The sequence below is a fragment of the Leopardus geoffroyi genome, assembly GCF_018350155.1.
Source record: "Leopardus geoffroyi isolate Oge1 chromosome X unlocalized genomic scaffold, O.geoffroyi_Oge1_pat1.0 chrX_random_Un_scaffold_72, whole genome shotgun sequence".
In the NCBI taxonomy this organism is placed as follows: Eukaryota; Metazoa; Chordata; class Mammalia; order Carnivora; family Felidae; genus Leopardus; species Leopardus geoffroyi.
In genome coordinates, this window is record NW_025543576.1 from 20,450 (window position 1) to 48,375 (window position 27,926).

The 27,926-nt window shown below is 46.5% G+C and overlaps 1 protein-coding gene across 38 annotated transcripts in view; it reads left to right on the forward strand.

The window, feature by feature from the left end:
* The window catches only part of LOC123595721 (protein FAM156A/FAM156B-like), a 47,409-nt gene extending 20,239 nt beyond the window's left edge, over positions 1-27,170 (forward strand). For 7 of the 38 annotated variants that reach the window (XR_006711330.1, XM_045473394.1, XM_045473399.1 and 4 more), the window contains one exon: positions 20,721-22,155. Coding sequence is in view for 25 of the 38 variants with exons in the window: in XM_045473394.1 (XP_045329350.1) it covers positions 20,825-21,481 (657 nt within the window). In the remaining 13 variants the exon portion in view is untranslated. Of the gene's footprint in view, positions 1-1,094; positions 15,521-20,720; positions 22,156-22,201; positions 22,408-22,617; positions 22,773-22,979; positions 23,101-24,902; positions 25,557-25,918; positions 26,236-26,588 lie in introns of those variants that run through there. The other 31 variants (XM_045473401.1, XM_045473402.1, XM_045473391.1 and 28 more) reach the window with 15 other exon arrangements.
* Positions 27,171-27,926: the final 756 nt, after the last annotated feature.

Genomic DNA, 27,926 nt, shown 5'->3' on the forward strand with positions numbered 1-27,926 from the left:
ATTTATTTTTGGGACAGAGAGAGACAGAGCATGAACGGGGGAGGGGCAGAGAGAGAGGGAGACACAGAATCGGAAACAGGCTCCAGGCTCTGAGCCATCAGCCCAGAGCCCGACGCGGGGCTCGAACTCACGGACCGCGAGATCGTGACCTGGCTGAAGTCGGACGCTTAACCGACTGCGCCACCCAGGCGCCCCTCACCTTCATTTTCAAGAAACATTTGCATTAATCAGAAAATTCTGGCTTGCATGGATTCTTTTTTTTTTTTTTTTTAATTTTTTTTTAATGTTTTTATTTTTTTTTATTTTTGAGACACAGAGAGACAGAGCATGAACAGGGGAGGGTCAGAGAGAGGGAGATACAGAATCTGAAACGGGCTCCAGGCTCTGAGCTGTCAGCACAGAGCCCGACGCGGGGCTCGAACTCACGGACCGCGAGATCATGACCTGAGCCGAAGTCGGACGCTTAACCGACTGAGCCACCCAGGCGCCCCTGGCTTGCATGGATTCTGATCAGTCGTCTGCCCATTCTGTCCTGTTTGTTCCCTTGTATGTAATGTGTCTCTTCTTTTCCTTTTCTGTCACAGGAAGTCAGTGTTGGTGTTTGAATCAGTCTTTCCATTAGTTGATTGGGCTTGAGTCCTGTGTTGCTATAATCACTTTAAATATAAAATAGACTTGGGAACCTGGGCGGCTCAGTCAGTTGAGCGTCTGACTTCTGCTCAGGTCATGATCTCCTGGTTCGTGAGTTTGAGTCTGCATTGGGCTCCCTGCTGTCAGCACAGAACCCACTTCAGATCCTCTGTACCCTTCTCTCTCTGCCACTCCCCTGCTTGTGCTCGCTCTTGCGCGCGCATGCTCTCTCTCTCTCTCTCTCTCTCTCTCTCAAAAATTAAATAAACATTTAAAAATAAATATAAAATAGACTTCAGGTTCGGGGTGCAAGATAGATCAGTATACAAAAATCAATTGTATTTCTGTACATTAGCAGTGAATAATCCAAGTAAGTAAGTAAGAAAACAACTTCAGTTATGATAGAGTAAGAAGAATATTTAGGAATTAATTTAACCAAGCAGGTGTGAGAGTTACACACTGAAAATTACAAAACACAGTTGAGAGAGATTAAAGCAAATTTTAAAAAATGGGAAGACTGTGTGTGTTCATCGATTGGGAGACTTGATATTGTTAAGATGGCAACATTCCCCAAATCGATCCAAGCATTCAGTGTAATTCCTATTGATATTCTAACTGCAGCTTTTTAGAAATTGAGAGACTGCTCCTGAAATTTATGTGGAAATTTCATGGACCCAGAATTAATTTAAACAATCTTGCAGGAGACAGCCAAAAGTGGAAGACTCGTGCGTTCCCATTTCAAACATTATTTCAAAACTCCAGTAATGAATACAATGTAGTACTGATTTAAGGATACACTCAGAGATAAACAGAATGGAATTGAGAGTCTGGAAATAACCCGTCTATCTATGGTGAGTTAATTGTTGACAACAGTGCCAAGACAATTAAATGGGGAAGGAGCAGTCATTTCAGTAAATGGTGCTGGGACAACTGGATAGTCAACATTTAAAAGAATCAATTTGAATCCAAACCTCATACCACAGATAAAAATTAAGTCAAAATGGATCCAAGTCCATATGTAAGAACTAACACTATAAAACTTCTTCTGTAAGAGCGTGTAGGAGTAAATCTTTGTGACATTGGGTTAGGTGATGGATTCTTAGCTAGGACATCAAAAGCACAGATAATAAATGAAAAGTTAGGTAAAAATGGCTTCATCAAAATGAGAAAAAGTTTTTGCTTTAAAGGACACCATAAGAAAGTGAAAAAACCAAAAGAATGGGAAGAAGTATTTGTATATCTGATAAGGGCCCAGTAGTCAGAATGTAAAAAGAACTCTTGCAAGATAAGAGTAAAAAGACAACCCAATTAATAATGGGATAAGGGAGGCACCTGGGGTCTCAGTCAGTGAAGTGACCGACTCTTGATTCTGGCTTAGGTCATGATCTCACGGTTCATGAGAATAAGCCCCAAATCAGTCTCTGGGCCAACAGCATGGAGCCTGCTTGGGATTCTCTTTCTCGACCCCTCCCCCTGTTTGAGCGTGTGCGCGCGCGCTCTCTCTCTCTCTCTCTGTCTCAATTAAAAAAATGGGCTAAGCATTTGAATAGACATTTCTATTAAAAAAGATCTGCAGATGCCAAATAAGCACATGAAAAGATGCCCAAAAATATTAGTCGTTAGGAAAACAAAAATTGAAAGCACTATGAATTATAACTTTCCACCCTCTAATATGGATATAATTTAAAAAGCGAAAATAACAAGTGCTGGGGAAGGTGTGGAATAATTGAAATCCTCATACATTGCTGGTGAGAATTCAAAATGGCACAGCTGCTGTGGAAAACAGTTTGGCAGCTCCTCAAAAAGTTAAACAGAGCTGCTGTATGACACAGTTATGCCATCGTAGGTATATATATCCAAGACAAATAAAGAATAAGCCCCCACAAAAACTTGTATACGAGTGTTCCTAGCAGCGTTAATCACAACAAAGTGCCAACAACCCAGTGCCAACCAAATAATGAATATATCACCTGTGGTGATGTATCCATATAGTAGAATATTATCCAGCCACAAAAAGAATGGAGTAGTGATACTTGCTGCAACATGGACGAAAACTGAACACATTATGCTAAGTGAAAGAAGCCAGACTCAAAGGCCACATAATGTAGGATCCTATTTAGTGGATATGCCCAGAATGGACAAATCTGTAGAGACATAAAGCTGCTAGTAAATGTCCAGGGCTCCTGGGAGGGGGGATTGGGCAGGGACTGCTAATGGCGTAGGGTTTCTTCTGGAATTAGATGTTGGTGATGGTTGGCACAACCGTATGTACATAGTAAAAGCCAACAAAAACGGGTGAATTTTATGGAATGTGACTTACAGCTTAACAAAATGAAAAAAAAAATTGTAAAGGAAAGCATTTGCTTTTGAATATGATTTTGGCCATTTTAGAAGTACAGTTGCCTACCCCAGAAGATGTAATACGCTGTCCAGGTCTTGCCTTCACCAGTTTGATCATCAGAGGTGACCACTGTAGTCTGATAGGTGTTTCCGTCTTGTCCCTGTTATCAGTATTTACAAATTGCACCTGCACATACATATACACTTACAGACACTGGTTGAGTTAGGATTACCACTGGTCTGCTACTCCCCATTTGAAAAAAAAAAAAATAATAATAAAATAAAAATGTCTGGTCAGTACAAATTTGCTCCTCTTACTCTGTTTCAAGGCCAGTGGGTGCTCCATTGTAGGATAGGAACACTTCCATCTTTCATTTACCCTCCCAAAGGTCATTGACTACCAATGGCCATTTAGAGCCCACCCCCACTCCCTGAAATTTGCTATTCTCATTGTACACATACTTCTGTGGCTGTGTAAATATTTCTTTAAGACAAGTTCGTAGCAATGGAAATTGCTGGATCAAGGAAACCTTTTGCTAAGGAAACATCTCTGAAGTACCTTCTTGTGTGCCTGATACCACTGTAAGTGCTGGGGAGACATTAGAGAAGACCCACATATGTTCCTCTTTTCATGAAGCTGAAATTCTACTGAGGGTAGGGACACAGTAGAATCAAATTTTGATAGACGCCGTCAGAGAGCCCTGCAAAGTTCTTTTACCAAGTCACACTACCCTCGGTGTGACTGGAGTAACAAATGCCCCTTTGCTGGCACCCTAAGCACCCCATTCGTGACGTAGGAGATGTAGACAGGAGGCTGGACACTTTATCTCAGGCTCTCTACAAGATCTTGGCGTATGCAAGTGGAATGATCCCTGTGGGGAGTTTAAGAGTAGTGAGACTATGATGGAAGGATGCAGCGCCCATTAGTTTTATTCCTGGGGAGGAGTGGAGCTGGAGGTGATGTGACCCCATCTGGGCAAATTACCAGGGTGTGGGGTGGCAGGAAAGGGTGAAAGGTTGCTAGAGGAGCGGCAGGTTGTACTTTCCTGTAATAGGATGTACCACTGAAGTCCCAGATGAAGCAGTCTCCTCTGGGAGATACAGCTGGAGTGAGGGAGTCTTGTGTTCCCAAAGAAACCATTGCGGGCAGGGTGCAGGGGAGCTCACCACCATGCAAGGACCTCCACCTCTCCGGAGGTCACCATCGTCCCACTTCTGGCCCCAGCCCGTCAGCTGTACAGATTCTAACCAAGTGGGGACCAGGGAACATGGAAGAGGAGCACATGAATGGTTTCCTCATGGGTGAGCAGAGCAGAGATTAAGGACCACACTAGACTGGTTAGTCTAGATGGGATTGCCTGCCAGGATCTTCCAAGGAAAAGAATCCCATTGGCTGGAGGTGGGGTGTCCTTCTCAGGGAGTTTATGGGTGCACAGGTGGGGCTTTGAAGAGTGGAGGTGGAAGTGGAGGGTTTGGAATCATGCCGTGGAACCTCAGGCTGCTCACCAGCAAAAGAGGCTGAAGATGCTACCCAGGTCAGTGGGATCACTGGCTTCTCTTTGTCCTTTAGTCAGTCTTCCTGCAACTTCTTTTTTTAACAGTGCTTCCAGGATCCCACTATAGTGAAATGAGCCCAATAACAAATCACCAAATCTTTCTCCAGTGTCCTGTTATGTGTCCACCAGACTATAAGTCTTGGATGGGCAGAGATATTTCAAAGAGGGGCTCATGACCTACTCCAAGCCAGTTTCTCGAGGGAAACAAGGTGCCCTACTCAACCCAGAGAAGTGAACACTTAGAGGATAGGATTTTAAGCATGAGACAGGAGAGATGTTTGAGTGAGGGCAGGCAAGTAAGAGATAGGTGGGTTCTCATGTCCGTGAGCTTCTCCCCAGTCGTTCCTTAAGCCCTGACTGTATTCACACCTGTGCCTGAAAGGCTGCAGATGCAAGACTGTGTTCCTGGGGGAGGGAAATTCACAATGGCATGAGAGATGGGCCAGTGTGTGTGTCCCCTGAGGAGGACAAGGTGCATGCACCAGGCAGGCCCACGTCAGCCTCGCCGTGGATTCTGCCCGTGAGCAAATAGGCCTGCTCTGGTGTTGGCTTCATGGTGGGAGATCAGGGGGGGAAACGTATGCGCCTCACAGTTTGCACAAAGCCCCACAGGAACTGTGGACACCCTCCTACCACCTTCCCCTTTAAAGCAGAATTAGGCATTGAGAGAAGGGGACAGGTTTCCTTTGGGTGGATGGGGAGATGATAAGGTAGAGAAGCGGGTGGAACAGGGGCACCCTCAGTGGTCAGGTAAGTGGTCTGTGGCAGGTCATCCTGGCACGGCAATGTGAACCCCTTCACCATCTCCTTCCCCCACTGGTGTTCACTGGCTTGCAACAGACCTGCTGACTGAAGGTGTCCTTGTGTTTGGGGCTCACATGGACACTGGGAAAATTGGGAGGCTGCAGTGCCTCCAAGGGTTAGGAGCTGAGAAGGCTGAAGCGAGCAGTGTGTTCAGGGTGAATGGGATGAGGGACAGGCCTTCCACAAGACTGAGAGGGCGTGGATCTACCCTGAGCAGCGTGGGACTGTCCTGTTCTGCCTTCCCCACAGGCTCCGATCCCCACAATGAGGCAACGGCTCCTCAGCAGGAGGGCTCTGGGGCCTTAAGGACAGTGGGAGTCTCCTGAAGATGGCATGAACCCTTCCAACCTAGAAGGTCTCCCCATTTTGATGGGTGGAGGGCTCTACTGTCTGTCAGACGTGTGAGCGGGGGCTTCCCTCCTAGTTGTGGCCTGGGACCAGTGCAGCTGAGTTATTGTCCAGAAACAGCCAATGATGGCCAAACCTGGGGTCATTTATCCCTGGGAAAAGAGGTTCCTCACGTGCCTGGACGGGTGCACTGGGATGGGGGCTAATACTGTGGAGACAGCGGTTTCCCAGAAAGGCTGTCTGTAATTCTGTATTTCAGTCTCTCTGTGCTATTCACTCATGGGGCTGGGTGAGACCTCATTGTGTCTCTGATTGACATGTGTCCTGTATGGAGTGACTTTTTGTGTTCAAAAACAAGATGTCGTTTTACGAGCCATTTTGGGGTCCAGGATTTGAGATGTATGAGCTGTGAGAGGGTCTGTGTCCAGTATGGGAGATCACTGAGCTGTGGAGGGTTGTGTGTCCAAGTGAGAGTTGTCTGGGCTATTAGGGGTCTCTCCTGGTGAGTGAGGTATGTGATCTGTTTTAGGTGCAGTGTGCAGAATGTAAGTTGTCTGGGGCTGTTCCCATTATGTATTTCAGGAATTAGGGTTTGAGCTCTCCTGAGGGTCTCTGTTGAGGTTGGCATATTTGAGCTCCTGGGGGCCCATATTCTAGGTTGTGAGATTGCAGAGGTTATTTGTCATGGGACAGGAGGTATCTGAGCAAGCTTGTGTTCACGGTACAGGTGTTTTGTGCTGTTTGTGTGCCTGCATGCAAGGTTGTCAGCTCTGTGATTGTATGGCATCTGTGTGCAAGGTGTAAGGTCTATGAGCTATTAAGTTTCTATGTTGCAGGTTGCCAGGTTGCTAAAATGCATGTGGATCTGTATTATAGAATTTATCGCCTCTGAGCTGTTTCGTGTCTCTCCTCATATCTCGAGTTCCATAGGAGTTTGAATTCTGTGGGTGGTTTGATATTGTATGTCCAATGCATTGAGGTCTCCTAGCTGCCTTCTCTTGGGTCTGTATCTCATCCACTCCAGCTTCGAACAACCTGGCTTCCTAGTCTAGGCCATTGAGTCAATGTGGTTGGCCTCCCTCAGTGTGTCAATGGGATATTTTGGGTTTTGAGAGCCATAGTGGGAGGCCCATGAAGTATCTGGGAGTCTGTGTCTAGGGTATGATGCTTCAGAGATCCGGGTCCCAGGGTGAGGAAACTCGCCTCTGTCTTCAGTGCTTTCTTCCAGGGATTGACACTTCTGAGCCACATGAGTGTTTATACCCTGATTAGAGAGCCTTTGTCACATACTGAAGTTCATACTTGAGGTATTTGTGGCCTCTTCCTGATGTTGCAGTCTGACAACTGTCCAGAAAGACAGAGCTTGATCTGAGTTGACTGACTGAACTCGTCTGTTCCAGCTCGTAACAGCCTGTCTTCCTTGTCTAGACCATTGACTCTGTGTGGTTAGCTTGCCTGAGACCCTTCCCTAGGGTTGGGTTCTCCCAATCTCGAGCTTTAGCTTACCTATTTCATACAATCTCAAGTACAGTTTTAAATGTAGTCCATATTCAACTAAAAACAGTAGAACCAGTGCTTCCCTAAAAAAAACTATTCACAAAACATTTTGCTGAATCCCAGGAGGTTCCAGGTAAGACACTCCAGTAGGAACTTGTTCACAATCTGCTCCTTACAATATGGAATTTTAAAAAATCTTTTCTCTCTGTTACTGGTACCTTGAGAGGCTCGGGCAAGACAGGCCATTCACTTTTAGGTTTTTGACAAAACACCCTAACACTCACACGCGTGTGCACATAGACACACACACACACACACACACACACACGACCCACCCAATACACACATTAGTAGTCAATATAAGGAAATTGTATTGGAAATGTAAATGGAATTCTGTGATTAATTATAAAGCCAAGTTTCTCATCACACTTATATGTCTGCTGCCCAGGATTGGCTGTTTTTCAGCAAACTGGACAACCAAACATGCCTTCTTTTTGTAAATATTATATATTGGAGCTTGTAATCTGATTACAACAGTCTAAATAATTGTATACCAGTGTAGGAATGACAGAGCCTATTTTTTGTATGTCACCTCCTAGACAGAATTCCTCAGATGGTTTAATACAGGAGGTGATGCCAAGGAAACAGACTGTTTCTGAACCCGTGGAACACGGACTGGAGCCCAGTTATGGCCTGGGGGCCGGGGCGGGGCGGGGGGGGGGTGTCTAGCAATGCCCATGGGAAGTGTCAATCTCATCTCCACTAAATATGGCATCCCCAATTAGAGAAAGAGAAATATGCCACACACAGGTTGTCAAACCTCAGTTCTGACACTGCAGAGGCAGGCTTCTGAGAAAAACAGCTGTTCTTTCAGAGAGCACTGCTCTTGTGTGGCGCAGAAAGAATGGTGGTCCTGTGACACGAATGCACACCCGGCTTGTTGTAGGGAGATTCTCCCTCTTTTATTCTTAGGTTCCCGCTTTTGCTCTCATGCATGTTCTTTCCCGGGATCCTGTTCTTTCCATCCCTGCGCCAGCGCACCCCCTCCTATCCTCAGCCCCAGGTCTGAACCCCCACCTCCCCAGAAGAGAAGGGCTAAGACCACCGAGAGGGGAAGTCCTCCCGACTTCCTAGAGAGACCAGCCACAGGAGGAGGGGCTGCGGGACTGCGTGTGACATCACAGACATGGGACACTATGGAGAAGCCGGGTGCTCCTTAACCTTCCTCCGGCTGCACGGGACAGGGAGGGACAACGGGGTGCCCCGGGGCGAAGTGGCTTCCTCTCCGTGGGCCGTGGCGTGGGTACTTGGGATCCGGGACTTGTAACCACGCAGGGAGTAGAGAAGGTTGAACCCACCCCAGAGTGACTGTGGCGCACCTGAGTGACTGCACAGGATACATATTTCCCGAGGTGGCAGGGAGAGTTTCCAGGCGCTGCGAGTGACGAGTGACGTTGGGTTACTTCCTTTGTAGGGCGCACGCGTGGCAGGAAGTACCACTTTCAGATCTTTGTGTTCTTACCGGTCGTTTTTGCATGCGTGCATACTAGGAAAGACAAAAACCAAACTAGTACGGCACCTCACTATTCAGGTTGTTGCAATGCTGAGGGCAGCCCAGATGTGAACATCACACGGTCTCTGCAGGGTGGTTTTGCCTTTTTTTCCCCTAAGGATTGAGTAGACCCATTATAGTGGGGGAGACTTAAGGTAGGATGTTTCTGCATTCAGGATTAGTCTCCACGAACAAGAAATGTTTCTCTCTGTGTCTAGCTAGTTTCAGGAGGGCTGATTTCTGATCTCAGTTACATCAGGGAGCTGGAGGGACTGTGTGTCTGGCCCAATCAGCAAAAGGAGAAAGGTCTGTGTTTGGCCTTGTCCCATGTAAACCCAGGAGCCACCCGACAGACATATGGTAGGGCGTGACAAAGCGTGAGGAGCAAGCCTTTTCTAGGTTAAAGGGGGAAGAGTGGTCTTTTGCGATAAGCCATTTCTGAAACACGAAAGCCTGTCGAGATTTCTTGACTCTGGCTCTCTTCAGGGCTCGAGTGAAGTTCAACATTGTCTACAGGGTAAAAATGAGCATGGCATGTTTCGTGCCTGTCCAAGCAGATAGCTAGATAAGCAGAGATTCTCTTTTTAACCCTGGAAGTAATCTACACTTGAAGAGCACTTTATAGTTTTAAAAGGTAGTATTTTCTTGATCTAAAAGAAGGAGGCAACCATGAGTCATTATCCTAGAATAGGATCATCATCCTCATCTTACAAATGAGGAAACTGACCACAGGGAGGTGAAGTAACCTGCCCAGAGTCACACAGGGAGTAAGTGATGGGGCCCTGATTCAAATCTTGGTATATATGGCTTCACCACCTGCCTGCAATACAGGCACACACTGTTGGTTTCCAGATCCACACATCCGGCTCTCTCCTGTCCCCTAACTTCACACCTGAGACAACTGACAGGCTCACAGACAGATTGCACTCAACAGGTGCTAGGCACTCTCTGGGACTCTGTAAAGATGACTTTACAGAGAAGAGAACTGTTGGAGAAAGTAGGTCCCAAAGGCTCACCCGCCGCCCTCTGGGGGAGTGAGGCTACAAGAAGAAGAGTGGAGGGCCTGAAGGGGGGCTGTTTCTTTGAGGGACAAACTGACGGGCTAACATAGCACACGTGATAAACACATTTCTTTTGATTGTTTGTTTTAATGTTTATTTATTTTTGAGAGACAGAGCACTAGCAGGGGAAGGGCAGAGAGTCAGGGAGACACAGAATCCCAAGCAGTCTCCAGGCTCTGAGCTGTCAGCACAGAGTCCAGCGTGGGCCCCGAACCCACAAGCCACAAGATCATCACCTGAGCCGAAGTCAGACGCTTAACCTTAACTGAGCCACCCAGGTGCCCCTAAACACATTTATTTGAATTAATTGTTTTTCTTTTAGCACTGCCAAAACACACTGCATGTTGAAAATACACACGGCAGGTAAGTAAAGCCAACCAATACATGGATAAGCAGAGAGACTCCCGTTTTGCCTAGGGACTGCCTAACTTGAAAACAGCATTCTGCTGTACAAGTAGAGAACGTTATCCTGGACTAAATGAATCAGAAATTAGCTGTGTTTTCTAATTATTAGCATCATTCTCCTATTACAGAGGATGCATCTTAGGCACAGAGAGGCTAGGTCAGCTCCCCCAAGTCACTGAGGTACTAAGTCGTTGAGCCCCACAGGCAAGGATACATAACATGTCCAAAAGTGAACACACCTGCACCCACCCCCACTCCCCATGCATCGGCATCTCCTCCAGGAGGCATCTCCTCCTCCTCCTAACCCAGTGAAAAGCAGCCTTCTACCCAGCTGCTTCGGCCAGCGACTCTTAGAGCCGTCCTTCCTTGCTGCCTCTCTCTCACCACCCCCTCAAACACCAAGTCCGTCCAGTCCAACCTCCTACGTCCTTCAAAATAAGATCTTGACACTTACTCCCATCACTACAGTTAGTTCCCTAGGCCACATGACCCTCCTCTCTGCTTGATAACTACCACCAATATTAACCCTTGGCCACAAATTTCTTCATCCCGCTACCTGAGGGACCATTCTTAAATCCTAATCTGGTCTTGTGTACCCTGCTCAGAACTCTGCAGGGTCTTCCTGCTGTTCTTGGGATAACGTCCAGCCTCCTGGACCAGGCACAGCAGGCCTTGCCTACCCTCAAATGCCTCATCTTCAGCAGATGGCCTCCTCCACTCCCACTTCATATTCCAGCCAACTTAAACCTCTTTCTGTTCAGTAGATGGCCACTGGGCTTGGGCACTCTCTCTCCTCCCTGCATCTCCTGTCCCCAGCCTTCATTTGCCTGATTCCTACTGATGTTCAAGCTATCAGGTTAAGTAGAGAGCGATTTCCATTTAACCCTAGGAATCCCTGGATGAAACGGCACTGTTAATAAAACTTTTTACTGAAAAGTGATGGAGATTTCATTATAAATTCTCCCAAATAGATGTTTTACCCTGGTTCACAGTGAGTTAATTGGAGATGCAATCTGACAGCACAGTTGTTCTGGAAAAGGCTTCCTTGCTAGGAATAGGATGACACACAGCAAAGATTTCATCTCCTTTCATATGGATCCTTTGATGCACTTGGACACGGAGTTTGGAATGTGTCACAAACTTTCCCAATGTGAAGGGGCCCTGCCTTCCAGTGAGGAGGGATAAGCAGAAACGTGGAAAGAATATGTCACTTTATGGCACCTTTGACCCAAGAAATTAAATGCCTTCCACTACCTCCCTTGGACTTTGTTTTGATAATGTTTCATTCGGAGTTGCAGTCTGAGTTCCTGTTGGGACAAGACAAAGTGTACTAACTAATCTTCCCTTTACAAGGGGTTTGGTCTGTTAGTCCCTGTGGCCATCAAGGAGGCAAAGATCAGCTGCTGCTCACTATTGGAGCCCTCTAAGGGATCCTGACAGTGCCTTCATAGAACTCCTTAGGGGTCCCTACCAGGTGCCAGAAACCCCTGGAGGAAAGTTTGTCAGTTCCTGTGGGGTCCAGTGGGCAGCAGCACCCCCTGCTGGTTCTGTCTTGTCATAGACTCAACTGTGAGCATTAACCTCATTCACTATAACTCCTCTGCCTAGGCGTGAAATGAAGTGTGTCCCTTGGACAAGAGAAAAGATGGAACCACCAGTCCAGCCACCACCACAACCCCCAAACCCGAACCTCAGCCAGAGGCGTGGACTAGAGTCCCAGGGTCCTGGCATACTTGCTCCATGCTGACATGTCCCTAACACAGGGCACGGTGTGACTGTCTCTTCTGCAGCCTGGCTGTTGAGGAGCTCAGCTGTGCTGGTATATACAGTTTTATTACCCAAACACTCAGGTAAGTGTCAAAGCCCACTGTCTGTAGACAAGGAAACAAACGGAAAGGTTTAGGTCGCTGGTGCAGGAAAGGGTGGATCTGGGCATCACACCTCCGTTTCGCCTGACTCCAAAGCCCGACTTTGCACTCACAGTGATATTCCTGGATTGTGTTTCAGCTGCTGAAATGCATATATTGTTCCAGTATTGTATAGTCATCATGGTCCCAACACCTGTCCACCTTGAAATGGAGGTACTCAGCAACCTTGAAAGGTTCTAAGATTTTGTGTCTGTCCTCTGATGAGCTGCCCTGAAGCCAACAGACCTGGAGTCCCTTGGCATGGAAGGCTTGCCTCAGAACCAACAGCCAAGCAGGACTTCAATGTCCAGGGCTCCCCCCATGGAGTGGTACTTTGCCATGTTAGAGAGCCTTTGCAAGCAACCCCACCACCCAAATTAGGTCTCTACCTGTCTCACTGGTGACCAGGTATTACGAATTGAGAGGCAAGCAGAGGAAGTGCTTTTAGTAGCTGCATCACAGCCGTAGCACTGACCAGACCCCACTGGTGATTTGAAGCCCAGTAGCCCAAGGACTGCAGTCCGACTCTAACTAGGTGTCTCTCTCTGTTCTTCGGCGTGCACGTCTGTACACTGTGGGTGAGCAAAGTGCCTGTGTCATCAGCCTCCCCAGCCTTGAGAGGTGTGTCCTGACCAAACACACACACACACACACACACACACACACACTTAAGTAGGGGTAAGAGGCCCTGCTCTGTGTCCCTAAGGTACTGTGATTTCAATTCTGCCACCGCTCTTCTCACACAGTGTGCAGTGGTCATCTGCTTGCAGACTACACCCTGTGTGATCCCTGTGTCCCCACTGAGTCCAGTGAACTGACACATGAATTCGGGTGGTGCTTAGAACATGTTTCTTCAGCGAAGGAGGGACCTTCACCCAGGGTCCTTCATCCCAAAGGGCAGCTCATGTACCGGTTATGACACAGGAGGATGGAGTAAACAGGACATCTCTGTACTCAGATTCTCTGTGAGGAGGAGGAAGATTGGATTTTTTGTACCATCTCTAATTCCAGAAACTTAAAGAGGCTATAAAGGGATTTTCAATGTGTGGGTCACTGTTGCCCCGTCGGCCACAGTTCTGGTCTCACAGTGGAACTTGGGTCAAGATCCTTGGAGCTCCAGGCAACTCAGAGAATGTTTTCCAAGTCCCGAGCGACTGGTGCACAGAGTAGGTGCCCACAGTGATCTGTCCAGTAGGTGGATTGTTGAGTGAATTAAGGCTGCTAGTTAAATATGGGATGCTCTGGCAAGAGCACAAATCCCCTTGGGGGACGGGACATGAGCACATGGGTGAAGGCTGTGTCAATCCAGGTGACTGCTGTCAGCCTCACAAGAAGGCGCTCCTCCTCACTGTCCTTCCAGCTCTTTGTCCAAACCTGCCTCTTCTCTAAGTGGTCCTCTCCATGTCCCTTCTCTGCCTAACTTACAGCCCGATACAGGCTGTCATTCGGCATCTGTGATCCTTGGGTGTCCTTTGCAGTCCAGCTGACTGAACAGAAGCTGACTCAGCACAGCAGGATCTAGTGCCTGTCACCCGTTGTTCTCCCCTGCTTTCTGTTAGGCTCTCACTCCCTTCCCCTACCCCCCAGCTGCTCCAGCCTTCTGGCAGTATCTGCACTGTTTCTGGAAGCCTCTGCCTCAGACACTTCTTCCCAACTGTTCCCTCTTGACAGGAAAGTCCTGACCCCAGAAATGTGCTTGTCAGATTCCTCTCCCTGTTCACAATGTTTGTTGAAAGGTCACCTCTTCGTGAACCCTGAATTCATACCCTTGGGGATACTTTCTAGGTTCTGCTTTTGGGGCTGACAGATCACCTGGAGAGGCATTGCCAGCAAACGTGCGGGCGCCTGGGTCTAAGAGCCAAAGAGTTTGTCTAGAACCAAAGAGAAGAACCTGGAGAATGTCCTAATATTCTGACTAAAAGGCAGAGGGGCACCCAAGAAAACGGGAGGTCAAATTATCACCGAAGGCAGGCCAGCCCCTGAGCAGCTCCTCAAATGAGTGGAATTGTGTTCATGCATCACTTGTAGCCTGAACCATGGGCCCTGAATGCTGAGGGAAGATCCCTGCTCTCCAGTAGCCATAGTCTGACCAGAAACTCAGAGGATAAGGCCCTGCCTGCAATAGCTGAGTGCCTGTTGTCTTTGGGGCCACTATGTCCAGACCTGGCCATGCAGCTTCTGTTGTTCTAAGATGGGGATGGCAGTACCTGCCTTCCTTGCTTCCAGGGCTCTTCTGACAAACACAGGACGGAAAGCGCGCGCGCACACACACACACACACACACACACACACACACACACACAGAGATCAGAGAACTGGAAAGAACCTAGGTCCTTGACAGCGTCACCAGACCCCGGAATATGCCCCGCCTGCACCCACCCTTACTTCTGATTTCATTGTGTGATTGTGAATTGCCTTTGTGATTAGACCTGTTTGAGGAGGGGTTTCCTCTTTACTCACAGCACAAAGCAGACTTCTGGATATGGGGAGCATCGTGGGGTTTGGTTTTCTTTTCTGTGGGAGCCATGTCGTGTCGTGGGTAAGGGCACAAGCTCTATTCCTAAACAACCTTCCTTCCAACTCAGTTCTGCCACTTGCAGTCCTGTCATTTTGAGAAATGTACCTGGCCCTGTGCCTTACTATCCTCACCTGTGAAATGGGCTTATTATTCTTAATAGTGACAATACCAAGCAGAGAGGGTTGCATTTGTGAATACATAATGAGGTAATGCAAGTATGGTTCACAGAATTGCATCTGCCACATTCCCTATCTTTACACCTACTGATGCTGCCATGGGCAGGTCAGGCTTTACACCACGTGAGCTAGAGCAAAGAACATAAAGATCACATTACACGTCTGTGTTCAGCCCTAGAAACTCTCCTCCTCTGCCATACATTCTCATCCTTTGCGTCATGCACGGACGATCCGTCACCAGGGGGCTGACTCTCCCACCTGGGGACCACAAATACACACCGTCTTACACTGTGTGCATCAATTCAGTACACTCCAGTTATGTCCTCAGATAGCCTGCCCTGGTCCTGGTGCCGGGGTGGGGGTGGGGGGTACCCCAGAGCAGGTAACGGAGCACATGATGTTCCCTTACACCCACACGGCATCGGAAGCTGTCCGCATCCTAGTGCCTGCCTTTCTTTCCAGACTCGCCTCCCTCCGCCCTAAAATTCGGATTACACTCACACTGGATTCCAGGGCAGACCCTGCCACTTCAGTCTCTCTCCTTCAGCCTCAAATTCCTCCTGGTTAAAGGCAATAATCCTGCCTACTCAAGGTTTGTTGGGAGACCTCCAGGAGACAACAAATGTAAAACACCTAGCTGACATTAGCTGGCACATGGAAGGCGCTGGATAAGAAACAGCATTATCTGTTTCGCTTCTTTAATCCACAGCACCTGGAATGCAAAGGGTAAGATTTCCTCCTTTTATACGGCTGAATAATATCCCATTGTATAGATGTGTCACACTTGCTTTATCCATTCCACTGTCGATTGACAGGATTGTTGTTTCCATTATCCTGACTACTGCGATTAATGCTGCAGTAAATATGGGAATGCAGACATCTCTGTCGAGAGGCTGGCTTGAGTTCTTTTGGATATATGCCCAGGAGTGGGATGCTGGATCAGATGATGGGTTTTTTGGGGGTTGGTTTGTGGTTTGTTTGTTTGTTTGTTTGTTTTTAGTTGTTTTGGAGGGGACATCTGGATACGAACAAGATCATATGATAGTTTTAATTTTTTGAGGAACCTCCATACTGTTTTCCATTGTGGCTGCACCAGTTGGCGTTCCCACCGACAGCGTACGACAGTTCCAGTTTTCTGCATACTCTCCAACACTTGTGATCTGCTCTTTGTTAGTTTGTTTGACAATAACCATCCTCACGTGTCACATGTGTGACATGACATCTCATTGTGGTTTTGATTTGCCTTTCCCTAATGCTTAGTGAAGGGGAGCATCATTTCATATACCTTTTGGCCATTTGTATGTCTTCTTTGGAGAAATGTCTATTCAGATCCTTTGCATATTTTTAAATTGGTTTGTTTGTTTTAACTATTGAGTTAGAAAAGTTTGTTATAAATATTGAAAATTAACCCTTATCAGATGCATGGTTTGCACATCTCTGCCCATTTTGTAGATTGCCTTTTCGGTTTGTTGATGTTTTCCCTTGCTGTGCAGAAGCTTTTAAGTTTGATGTAGTCCCACTTGGCCGTTTTTGCTTTTTCATGACTGCTTTTGGTGTCGTTTCCATGAAATCACTTGCCAAGACCCGTGTCACACAGATATTCCTTTATGTTTTCTTCCAGGAGTTTTACAGTGTCACGTCTTATACTTAATCTTCAATCCCTTTGGGGTTGATTTTTGTGTGTGGTGTAACGTAGGGTCCGATATCGTCCTTTTTGTACATGGGTGTCCAGGTTTCCCAGCACCATTTGTCCAAGAGACTGTCCTTTCCCCATTGCGTATTATTGGCACCCTTGTCAAGATCAGCTGACTGTACATGCATGGGTCTATTTCTGGGTTCTCTTCTGTCCCATTGGCCAGTGTCTGTCTTTCTGTCACTACCATACTGATTTACTTACTGTAGCCTTGAAATATGTTTTGAAATGAGGAGGGTGGGTACCTCCAACTTTGTTCTTCCTGCAGGTTGCCTTGGCTATTCTGGGTCTTCTGTTGTTTCATATGCATTTTAGGATTGTTTTTCTAAAATTGTTTTTCTAAAATTGTTTACTGAAAAATGCCATTTGGTTTTGAGAGGAATAGCATTGAGGCTATCGTTTTTCTTTTTAATCTTTCATCTTCAACTATAGATTACATTGATTGATTAATCAGTTATATTCTAAATCTGAGGATTGCATTGGTTGGTTTTCAATTATTGAATCACCTTTGCTTTCCTGAGCTAACCCACTTGATCATGCTGTTTTTCCTTTGAATATATTGCTGGATTCCATCTGCTAGTATTTTGTTGAGGAATTTTGTGCTTGTGCTAAGGAAGAATATTGGTCAGTACTTTTCTTGGTATCAGTGAAATGCTAGCCTCATAAAATCGCTTGCAAGTATTTCCCCCACTTCTGTTTCCTGGAGGACATTGTGTAGAATTTGTGTGTGGGTGTTTTTATTCCTGTCGATATTTGGTAGAATTCACTGGTGATACCATGTGGGATTTTCATCATAGGCTTTTAACAACTGATTCAATTTCTGTAAATGGTTCTGAAATATGCATGTTCTTTCACCTTGGGTAAGTTTTGGTGGTTTATGGTTTTCGAGTAATCAATCCATTTGCACATTGTTGCATTTATGTATGGAGATTTTCATGTAATATTAATAATATCGTTTCTCTCATATTTCCTGGGTCTCTAGTGAAGTCTCCTCTTTCATTCCTGTTGTTAGTAATTAATTTCTTTCTCTCTCTCTCTCTCTCTCTCTCTGTCTCTCTCTCTTTCCAGTTTTATTGAGATATAATTGACAGCACTGGATAAGGTATAAAGGATAATAATCAGACTCACATATATCATGAAATGGTTACCATAGTAAGTTTAGTTGACATCCACCATCTCAGAGACACAAAAAGAAGAAAAAGAAACCAATGTTTTCCTTGTGAAGGGAACTCTTAGGATTTACTCTCTTAACAGCTTTCATTTACATCACATAGCAGTGTTAACTATAGTCATCATGTTGTACATTATATTTCGTTATTTATCTTATTTTTCTTATACCTGGAAGTTTGTTTCTTTTGGCCATCATCCTCCAATTTTCTTCTCCCTCCCCAAATCACCACCTCTGACAACCACAAATCTGATAGCTTTTTCTGTATATTTGGAAGTTTCCTTTTCAATTCCATACATAAGTGAGATAATGCCCTCAAGGTCCAACTATGTTGTCACAAATAGCAGGATTTCCTCCTTTTTATGGCCAGATAATAGTGTGTGTGTGTGTGGGTGTGTGTGTGGGGGGGTGTGGGTGTGTGTGTGTGTGTGTGTGTGTGTGTGTGTGTGTGTATGTGTCTGTGTGTCTGTGTATTTACTTGATCCATTTATCCATCAAAGACGCTTAGGCTGTGTCGATATCTTGGCTATATAATACTGCTGTGGACATGGGGGTAAAGATATATCTTTGACATTGTGGTTTCATTTCCTTCAGATATACTATCAGAAGTGGGATGTCTGCATCATATGGTAGTTCTATTTTTAATTTTTTGAGAAACCTCCATACTGTTTTCCATAGTGGCTGCACCAATTTACATTCCCACCAACAGTACACAAGTATTCTTTATTCTGCACATGGAAGCTGGCATTTTTATCTCTTGTATTTTTGATGCTAGCCATTCTAACAGGTGTGAGGTGATAGCCCATTGTGCTTTTTATTTGCATTTCCCTGATGATTGGTGGTTTGCAGCAGCTTTTCCTGTACCCATTGGCCATTTGTACGTCATCTTTAGAAAAATGTCTGTTCATAGCCTTTACCCATTTTTATTTTATTTTATTTTATTTTATTTTATTTTATTTTATTTTTTTAATGTTTATTTATTTTTGACACACAGAGAGAGACAGAGCACGAGCAGGGGCAAGGACAGAGGGAGAGGGAGACACAGAATCAGAAGCAGGCCCCAGGCTCTGCACTGTCAGCACAGAGCCCGACGCGGGGCTCGAACTCACAGACCGCGAGATCGTGACCTGAGCTGAAGTTGGATGCTCAACCGACTGAGCCACCCAGGCACCCCACCTTTACCCATTTTTAAATTCGATGATTAGTTGTTGTTTTTTTCAGTTTATTTTGTTTTGTTTTTGCTGTGGAGATGTATGAGGTCTTTATAGTTTGGATATTAAATCCTTGTCAGATATACGGTTTGCAAATATTTTCTCCCATTCCATATGTTGTCTTTTCACCTTGGTGGTTTCCTTAGTGTGTAGCTTTTTAGTTAGATGTAGCCCCACTTGTTTTTGATTTTGTTGTTTGTGCCTTGGGTGGTATATCCAAAAATCCATTGCCAAGACCCGTGTCAGGGAGCTTTGTCGTTATGTATTCTTCTAGCAGTTTTAGTTTCCAGTCTTACATTTAAGCCTTTAATCCATTTCAAGTTAACTTTTGTGAGTGTAAGATAGGAATCCAGCTTTATTCTTTTACATGTGAATAGTCCATTCTCCCAGCAGCATTTATTGAAGAGACTGTCTTTTATCCATTGAGTATTCTTGACTCTGTTGTCAAATATTAGTTGGCCCTACATGCATGGGGTTACTTCTAGGCTCTCGATTCTGTTCCGTTAGCCCACGTGTCAGTTCTTATGCCAGTAACACACTGTTCTTATTACTCTAGCTGTGTAGTATGGCTAGAAGTCAGAAGTGTGATGTGTCTTCTTTGCTCTTCTCCTTTTTTTTTCTTCTTCAGTCCTGTAGAGGTTTATCAATTTTATTGATTATTTCAAAGAAGCAACTCTTTAAAAAAACGTTTACTTATTTATTTTGGGAGATAAAGAGCGTGTGAGTGGGGAAGGGGCAGAGAGAGAGGGAGAGAGAGAATCCCAAGCAGGCTCTACAATGTCAGCGCAGAGCCTGACATGTGGCTCAATCCCACGAACCTCGAGATCATGACCTGAGCTGAAATCAAGTGTCAGACGCCTGACTGAGCCCACCAGGCGCCGCATCAAAGAAGCAACTTTTTTTTTTAACGTTTATTTATTTCTGAGACAGAGAGAGACAGAGCATGAACGGGAGAGGGTCAGAGAGAGAGGGAGACACAGAATCTGAAACAGGCTCCAGGCTCCGAGCTGTCAGCACAGAGCCCGACGGGGGGCTCGAACTCACGGACCGCGAGATCATGACCTGAGCCGAAGTCGGATGCCTAACCGACTGAACCACCCAGGCGCCCCAAAGAAGCAACTTTTAATTTGAGTTTCTCTAATCTGTCTTGTTAGAAATTTCATTGATCTCTGTTCTTGTATTTTAGTAAAATTCTCATTGCTGCTTACTGAGGATTATGAAATGACTTCCATAGGTTTGAACATCCTTTTTACCTAGATGAAAGCCAGTGAATATTCAAAAGAATGTGTCACCATGGTGGAAATTTTAGCCATTGTCTCCTTTTGGAAAGTACGTGGACACTTATGAGTATAGCAGATGCTGGTCACACATGGAGTGTTCTTAAAATTATGCTTGAATGGTTATAAAAAGTCGGCAGGGTCGACTGAGCTTGCGCCATGCTTCAGGCTCCCTATTCATTCATTCTGTCTCTGTCGTGTCTCTCTGTCTCTCTGTCTCTCTCCCTCTCCCCCCCCCCCCCCCACCGCCTTTGCTCACTCGCGCCCTCTGTCTCTCTCTTTCAACAACAACAACAAAAGTGGGCAGGGGATTCACATGGTTGACTGCAGGGCACCATTTTTCATTACCTATGATGTGGTTTTGATGATTAATCTCACGCCTGAGATCCTGATTTTATGCCATCCGAATTCTGAGCTTGGAAATGTATACTCTTATTTAAAGCCCAGAACCATCATAGGGAGTAGGGCTCATTATTATCCATCCCCATTTAACAGATAGGAAGCTGAGGCTCAGAAACGTTAAGTCAGGTGAATAATAACAGAGTTTTCTTTCTTCTTTTATCACCATTTGATGTAGTCTGGGTCCTTCTGGCCACACACCTCCCTTGCTAGCTTCCAGCTCTTTGACAACCTTTGTCTTCAGCTTGCTGTCTAGACCAAGGGCCAGGTGGAGCTGTGAGCATGGACCACACCTCCATGGATCCGCTCCGGAAATGCAGCTCAACACTGATTTCTGAGTCTTCCCCGATGATCTCTGAAGAGACCTCCCGGGAAGTCACGGCAGCCTCCTCTCCTTCCTTCTCGGAACTGCTTATGATGGGCCTGGGTGACCTCAAAACCAGTCCTGGCACCAAATACCCTGCCCCTCTTCCAGAGGGGCTGCTCCAGCAGCGCTACAGAGATGAGAAAACCCTACAAGAGAGGCGGTGGGAAAGGTCAGCGTCCCCTCAGAGGAAGAAAACCCTTCTGGGGCACATGAGACGGCGGCACCTCGATCAGGTGGCACCTTATCGGGTGGAGAGGAAAGCCAGGATCTCCTCCTCAGGTGATAGAGATCAGAACAGATTCAGATGCGAATGTCGATACTGCCAGAGCCATAGGCCAAATGTCTCTGGGATGTCTGCAGAGAGGAAAGGGGCCCCCCATGCTTCCTCCTGGGAGACACTGGTACAGGGCCTCAGCGGCTTGACCCTCAGCCTGAGCACCAGCCGACCTGGCCTGCTGCCCGAAGGGGTGCTCCAACAGCAGGAAAGAGACGAGAAGCTCCAACTGGAGATGCAGCAGGAAAGCAAAAGGATGTTTCAGAGGCTCCTAAAGCAGTGGTTGAAAGAAAACTGAGGCTCTCATCCTCACGTGACGCAGGTCTGAATGGCTCCAGGCATGATCCTGGGCGTGGATTTCTTTTGGGGACCAACCAGTAAGCAGTCGTCAGAGAAGTGACAAGAGCAGCGTTGATGACTGAAAATTCGATCGGCGTGAGCCCTCATCCAATCCCAGGAAGGTTCTGTCTTTCCTACCTTGAATTTGTGGATCCCTGTGGGGCTTTCTATGGGACACCGCATACCCCAGGGGTCCGTAACTTCCTTATTATGGCTCCCGTGATGCATGTTGTCACTTTCCCACCCCGAACTCTGCCTCTCCTCCCTGCCTTGTTGTCAGTACGGTAGAGAGCTTCTCTGTAGCATGAATGCCCCGTTGATGATGGCCATGTGCTTTTGTGCCATTTCACGGACTGCCTCCCAGCAGCAGCACTGGTCTGCTGGAATGGACGTGTGCTGAACGGAGATCCACTTTCAAGAGACTGACGCTAAAGGAGGTGCAGAAAGGGACATGGAACTGGAACTTGGTTGTTCACTATTGTGTTGTCTGTGTAAGCCGTTATGAGTATGCTGAGCTAAATGTAGAACATTGTTTCCCTGCTTTATAACACGGATGGTATTCCCCTCGAAGGAATTTCTGACCCGTTACCTCATCATCCTTGCCAAATAAATATACATATAAAAAAAACCTAACTTTTGCATTCAGGTTCTTTATCCATATTGGGTTGTTCTTTGTCAGGTGTGAGGTCACCGCATTTAAATTCTAGAGCAGCAGATCACAGTTTATCAGGAGGTTTGGAGCCAGGCCCGGAGGGCACCAGGGAACACCATCGAGTCACCGTTTGCAGCCCTGCAGCACGAGCAGCCTTCGGATCATCCGGGCAGAGCAAGTGGAAGAGAGTCTTCCTGCCCACAGAGAGCTGGAAGCACAGCCCACCGCCCACGGTATGAGGTCCTGGGGGGATGGTGCCGGCCCCCCTGGCGTAGCATCTCCAGGGGCTGTACCTTGTTGCCCGGTGTCCCTGGGGTGGGGAATGCGAACAGCAGTTTTATGCCTGCATCACGGAGTCATTTCAGAGTTGTTTTGGGATTTACATGTGTGCCTTTTCATTTCAGGAGGCATTAATGAGGCATCATCCTTCTTCCTCCCCACAGACCCAGTGCTGTGTAACCCAGGAAGTGCCCGTGCAGTCCCTCTGAACTACAGAGAAAGTCTGCTTACGCTCAGTCTCCCTAATTAGGTAATGTCCAGAGCTGTGTTGCTGCAAACACCTGTGAGTCTTCTGCAGACAGAAGTGGCTTCAGAGCAGGTGTGTTTATTATGTTCTGAACGTGTGATCTCTCCAGAGAGCTTGGTGCTCAGGTGACCCTGCCAGGCTCGTGTCCCACTTGACAGGAGAAGGTAAACAAAGCAGGGATTTTCTTCCTTGAAACTCTGAGGCCTAAATTTACACTGGTCATTTGGGGTGTGGTTAGCAGGATAACATGCGCATTTCACTTTATTGACCTTGTCCTAGGTATCAGACAGTATTCTACATATCTCCATATATCAGCTTATGGAATCCACTCCCAGAACCCATCATTGAGCAAGACTTCGATCTCACTTTGTGTGTGAAAAGCAGAGTACAGAGAGGTCAGGTGAGTTGTTCAGTGTCGCAGAGGCACTGAAGGAGAGGGTGACAGGCAAACCTAGGCGGACTGAATTCAGAACATGACTCCTAACCAGCTCACCAACGTTAACCTCTATAGAGGCCAGGGGTGAAGTGCGGAGAACCAGTGACTTTGGTGGACGTTTCCCAGCTGGAAGCCTCAGGTCTGATAAGATACCTCCTTGAATCCTCCCCATAATGCACTAGGGCAGGGGCACTCCTACCCACCTGGCAGAGTTCAAGGAAGTCATAAAGAGATGTCTTTACCGCAGCAGCCACACCAACCACAGACAGATGTTTAGCCACTCGTTAAGGTTTCATCGTCTCACCCTTGCCTCCCCCACTCCACGCAAGGCTGGCTGCTGGGGTGGGGAAGTTTGGAGTAATCACAAGACAATCCTGGCCCTCGGGATTGAGCCTTTAATCAGGGAGACCTGTAACGCCCATACATGTGGCAAAGAGCCGTCATGGAGCCCCTCTGTGGCTCTGTGGCCAGGAGACGAGAGGGGTGAGAAGGAACGGGGTGGGGCAGTGTGGATGTGGGGCTTGCTGAAGGTGCTCCTGACCACACTTACTCATGGCCTGCACTGGGGCACATGGGGAATGGGTGGGCAGGTGTGACTGACAGACCCAGTGGTACCATCCCACCCCTGCCTCAAAGTCATTGTCCCCTTGCCCACATATCAAGTGTATGTGGGTATCTGGGGGTCCCATCTGAGTCAGCACACGGTCCCAAGTTATAGACTAGGAGATGGAATCCACTAATGTCCAGAGATGTTCAGCATGTCAAATTCTGCATTTTTTTAAATGTTTATTTTTGAGAGAGAGAGAGAGAGAGAGAGAGAGAGAGGATACAAAGTGGGAGTGGGGGGGGGGCAGAGAGAGAGGGAGACACAGAATCTGAAGCATCAGCATGTCAAATTCTAGGCAAGAGGCAGAGGGAGAACCACCAGGAGGCAAGAAATACAGGGAGAGCACGGGGGTAGAATGGAATGCTCAAATCAGAAATCTCAATGTACCTATCACAAGTAAAGAAATTGAATTTGTTATTTAACAACCTTCCCACTGGGGCACCTGGGTGGCTCAGTCAGTTGAGTGTCTGACTCATGGGATCGAGCCCTACTGTCAGTGCAGAGCCTGCTTGGGATTCTGTCTTTCCCTCTCTCTGACCCTGCTCCACATTCTCTCTCTGTCTCTGTCTCTGTCTCTGTCTCTGTCTCTCTCTCTCTCTCTCTCAAAATGAATAAATTTTAAAAATTGATTTAAAAACCTTCCCACAGAGAAAAGCCCTGGGCCTGCTGGCCTCATTGCTAAGTTCTGTTAAACTATAGGAAGAGATAATATCCATCGCTCATAGGCTGTTCCAGATAGAGAGGAGGAAGGAACATTTCCTAACTCATCCATTAGGACAATATTACCCTGCACCAAAGCCACACATGACAACGCAAGAAACTATACACCAATATCTATCATTAACATCCATACATAAATCCTCAACAGAATAGCATATCAAATCCAACAACATTTGCAAGGGGAAAACCAACTAACCAAGTGAGATTTATCCCAGGGTTGCAATATCGCTTTAACATTCAAAATACAATTCGGGTCAACCAGCATAGTAATATATTGAGGACAGAAACCATGTGATCATCTTGATAGACAAAGACATTTGACAAAATTCGAGGCCCATTCGTGATAAAAATGCTCGTCCAACTAGGGACAGAAGGGGACGTCCTCATTCTGATAGGGCTATCTACAAGAAAAATATGTCCCCTGTCACATATTTATTAGTGAATGAATGCTTTCCCGCTGAGATCCAGACCAAGGCAAGGATGGCGGTTCCCACCATTTCTGCCCGACATGGACTGAAAGTTTCAGCCAGCGCAATCATGCAAGGCAAAGAAACGAAAACATGGAGAAACTGGACACGAAAACTGTGTCCAAGCAAAGACTTGTACTCAGATGTTCACAGCAGCATTATTCATAATCGCCAGAGAGCAAAACAGTGTAAAAAAGTCTGTCAGCTGGTCAATAGATAATCGAAATGTGGCAACCCATGCAGTAAGATGCCACTGATCTATGAAAAGGGATGAACTTCTGATTTCTGCTACAACATGGATGAGCCCCCAGAGTGTTCAGCTACATGAAAGACACAGACACAAGAGTCCACTTAAAGCAGGAGTCAGTTTCTAGGAAATGCCCAGAAAGTGCAAACCTACAGAGATAGAAATTACATTAGACTCTGCCTCAGCCTGGAGGTACTAGTGGGAAGTGAGCGCTGATGGGTACACAGGGTCTTTCTGGAGAGAAGGAAATGTTCTAAAACTGAACTGTGGCAATGGCTGCACGACTCTGTACATTTACTACAAGTCACTGCATTGGACTGTCTAACTGGGTGACGCTGGTGTGTAATTAGAGCCCAATAAAGCCCTTTGGAAAATGTAATGCAAATGTCTAAGTAAGTCATGGTGGAAAAGGTATGCCATTGATTTTGTAACACTAAGGAACTGTCCCGTCTCCCTTTCCATGTTCTGGGTCCTGCCTGCACGACCCATCATCACCTGCCTCCTCCCTGTGGGTGAGGTGCTCCCACCAGAATGAGTCACTGTGCACATCACAAAGGAATGCTGCTGAGTGCACACATCTGTGCGCGTGTGTGTGTGTGTCTGTGTCTGTGTGTGTGTGCGCTCATGCGCAGGCACCCGCTGGGTGAACTTAATGGTTGGCTCAGAAATCCGTGGCTGGGGTCAGGCTCCTAGGGTCCATCCTGCATCTGAAAACCCACTTAGGAGTTTTCCTTTCTTCAGGAATCCCATGGACCTGGCTGCAGTTTCCCTGGTAACCAGCCTCATCCTTAGCTTTAACTTCTGGCCACAGGAAGATGTGTAGAGTGGGGAGGGGTGTTGTCCGCCCCCCACTGGGCCCCCTGCCGCACTCAGCAGCCCAGTGTGGAGACACAGCAGAGAGGTAACCAAGACAATGGAAATCCCACTGCCTCGAGGCCCTTCCCTCTCCCCTCTGCCTGCCTGAGTGTCATGTAAAGAAGGGGACGCAGATGCATAAACACACTCCTCTGTCCTGTGATTGTTCTAAGTGTGGCTGTAAAATAAATATGTCACAAACAGCTCCTGACTAATAAATACAGAAAGCAAACTGATGGCTGCTGCAGGGAAGGGGGTGGGTGGATGGGACAAATGGGTGAAGGGGAGTGGGAGATACAGGCCTTCAGAGAAGGAGGAATGAATAAGTCATTGCATCAGAGGCATAACACAGGGAATGTCGTCAGTTGCTGTCATAGCATTGTATGGTGACAGATAGTGGCTACACTTGTGGTGAGCAGAGCATAACACTAGACATGTTAAGTCCCTGTGATATACACCTGTGACTAATGTAACATTGTGTGTCAACTTTACTCATGTAAAAAAAAAATAGCTCTTGAAAGAAGACACATAAGGAATTTTTTTTTTTTAATTTCAGTGGTAACACACATGGCTCTAAAGTTCAAGATTCTATTTAAACCAGGACAGGTGAAGCTCAGAGATGCTTCTCAACATCATCTGTGCATCAGATCTTTCCTGGAGCAGTTTAGAACGACTCAACACCTAAAAAACAGACAATCCAGTTAAATATGGGCAGAAGTCATGAACACACATTTCTGCAAAGAAGACATACTGACGGTTAATGGACATATGAATAGATAATAGGTACCGATCATCATAGGGAAATGCAAATCAAAACCACAATGAGCTATCACCTCACACCTGTCAGAATGGCTAAATTCAAACACAAGAGACAACAGGTGTCAGCGAGTGTCTGGAGAAAGGACCCCTCCTGCACTGTTGCTGGGAATGCAAACTGGTGCGTCTACTGTGGAAAGGTATGGAGGTTCCTGAAAAAGTTAAAAATAGAACTACCCTAAGATCCAGCTATCGCCTACTGGGCATTTCCCCCCCGAAATACAAAAGCATTGAGGCGCCTGGGTGGCTCAGTCGGTTAGGTGTCCAACTTCGGTTCAGGTCATGATCTCGCAGTTTGTGAGTTCGAGCCCAGTGTGGGGCTCTGTGCTGACAGCTCAGAACCTGGAGCCTGCTTCGGATTCTGTCTCCCTCTCTGCCCCTACCCTGTTCGTGCTCTCTCTCTTTCCCTCCCACTTCCCTCCCTCTCTCTCAAAAATAAACATTTAAAAAATTGTTAGCAGCATCTGGGTGGCTCAGTCGGTTAACTGTCCAACTCTTGGTTTTGGCTCAGGTCATGAACTTGCAGTTTGTTAGTTCAAGCCCCACATCAGGCTTTGTGCTGACAGTGTGGAGCCTGCTTGGGATTCTCTCTCTGCCCCTAAACCGCTTGCTGTCTCTCTCTCAAAATAAATAAATAACCTTAAAAATAAAAAAAAAAAATTAATGCAAAACACTACTTCAGATGGGATGCATTAACTCCTATGTTTTAGCAGCATCATTTGTTATAACCAAATTACAGAGGCAACCCAAAAGTCCATCGAAGGATGAATGGATAAACAAGATGTATATATATACAATGGAATATTATTCAGCTATAAAGAGAATGAACTCTTTCCATTTGCAACGACATGCAAGGAGCTGGAGAGTATTAGAAATAAGTCGTTCAGAAAAAGACAAATAGCATATGATTTCACTCATAAGCAGAATTTAACAAACAACCACAAAGAATGAGCAAAGGAAAAAGAGACAAACCAGGAAACATACTCTTAACTATAGAAAACAAAGGGATGAAGGGGATCCTGAGTGGCTCAGTCGGTTAAGCATCGGACTTCGTCTCAGGTCATGATCTCAAGGTTCA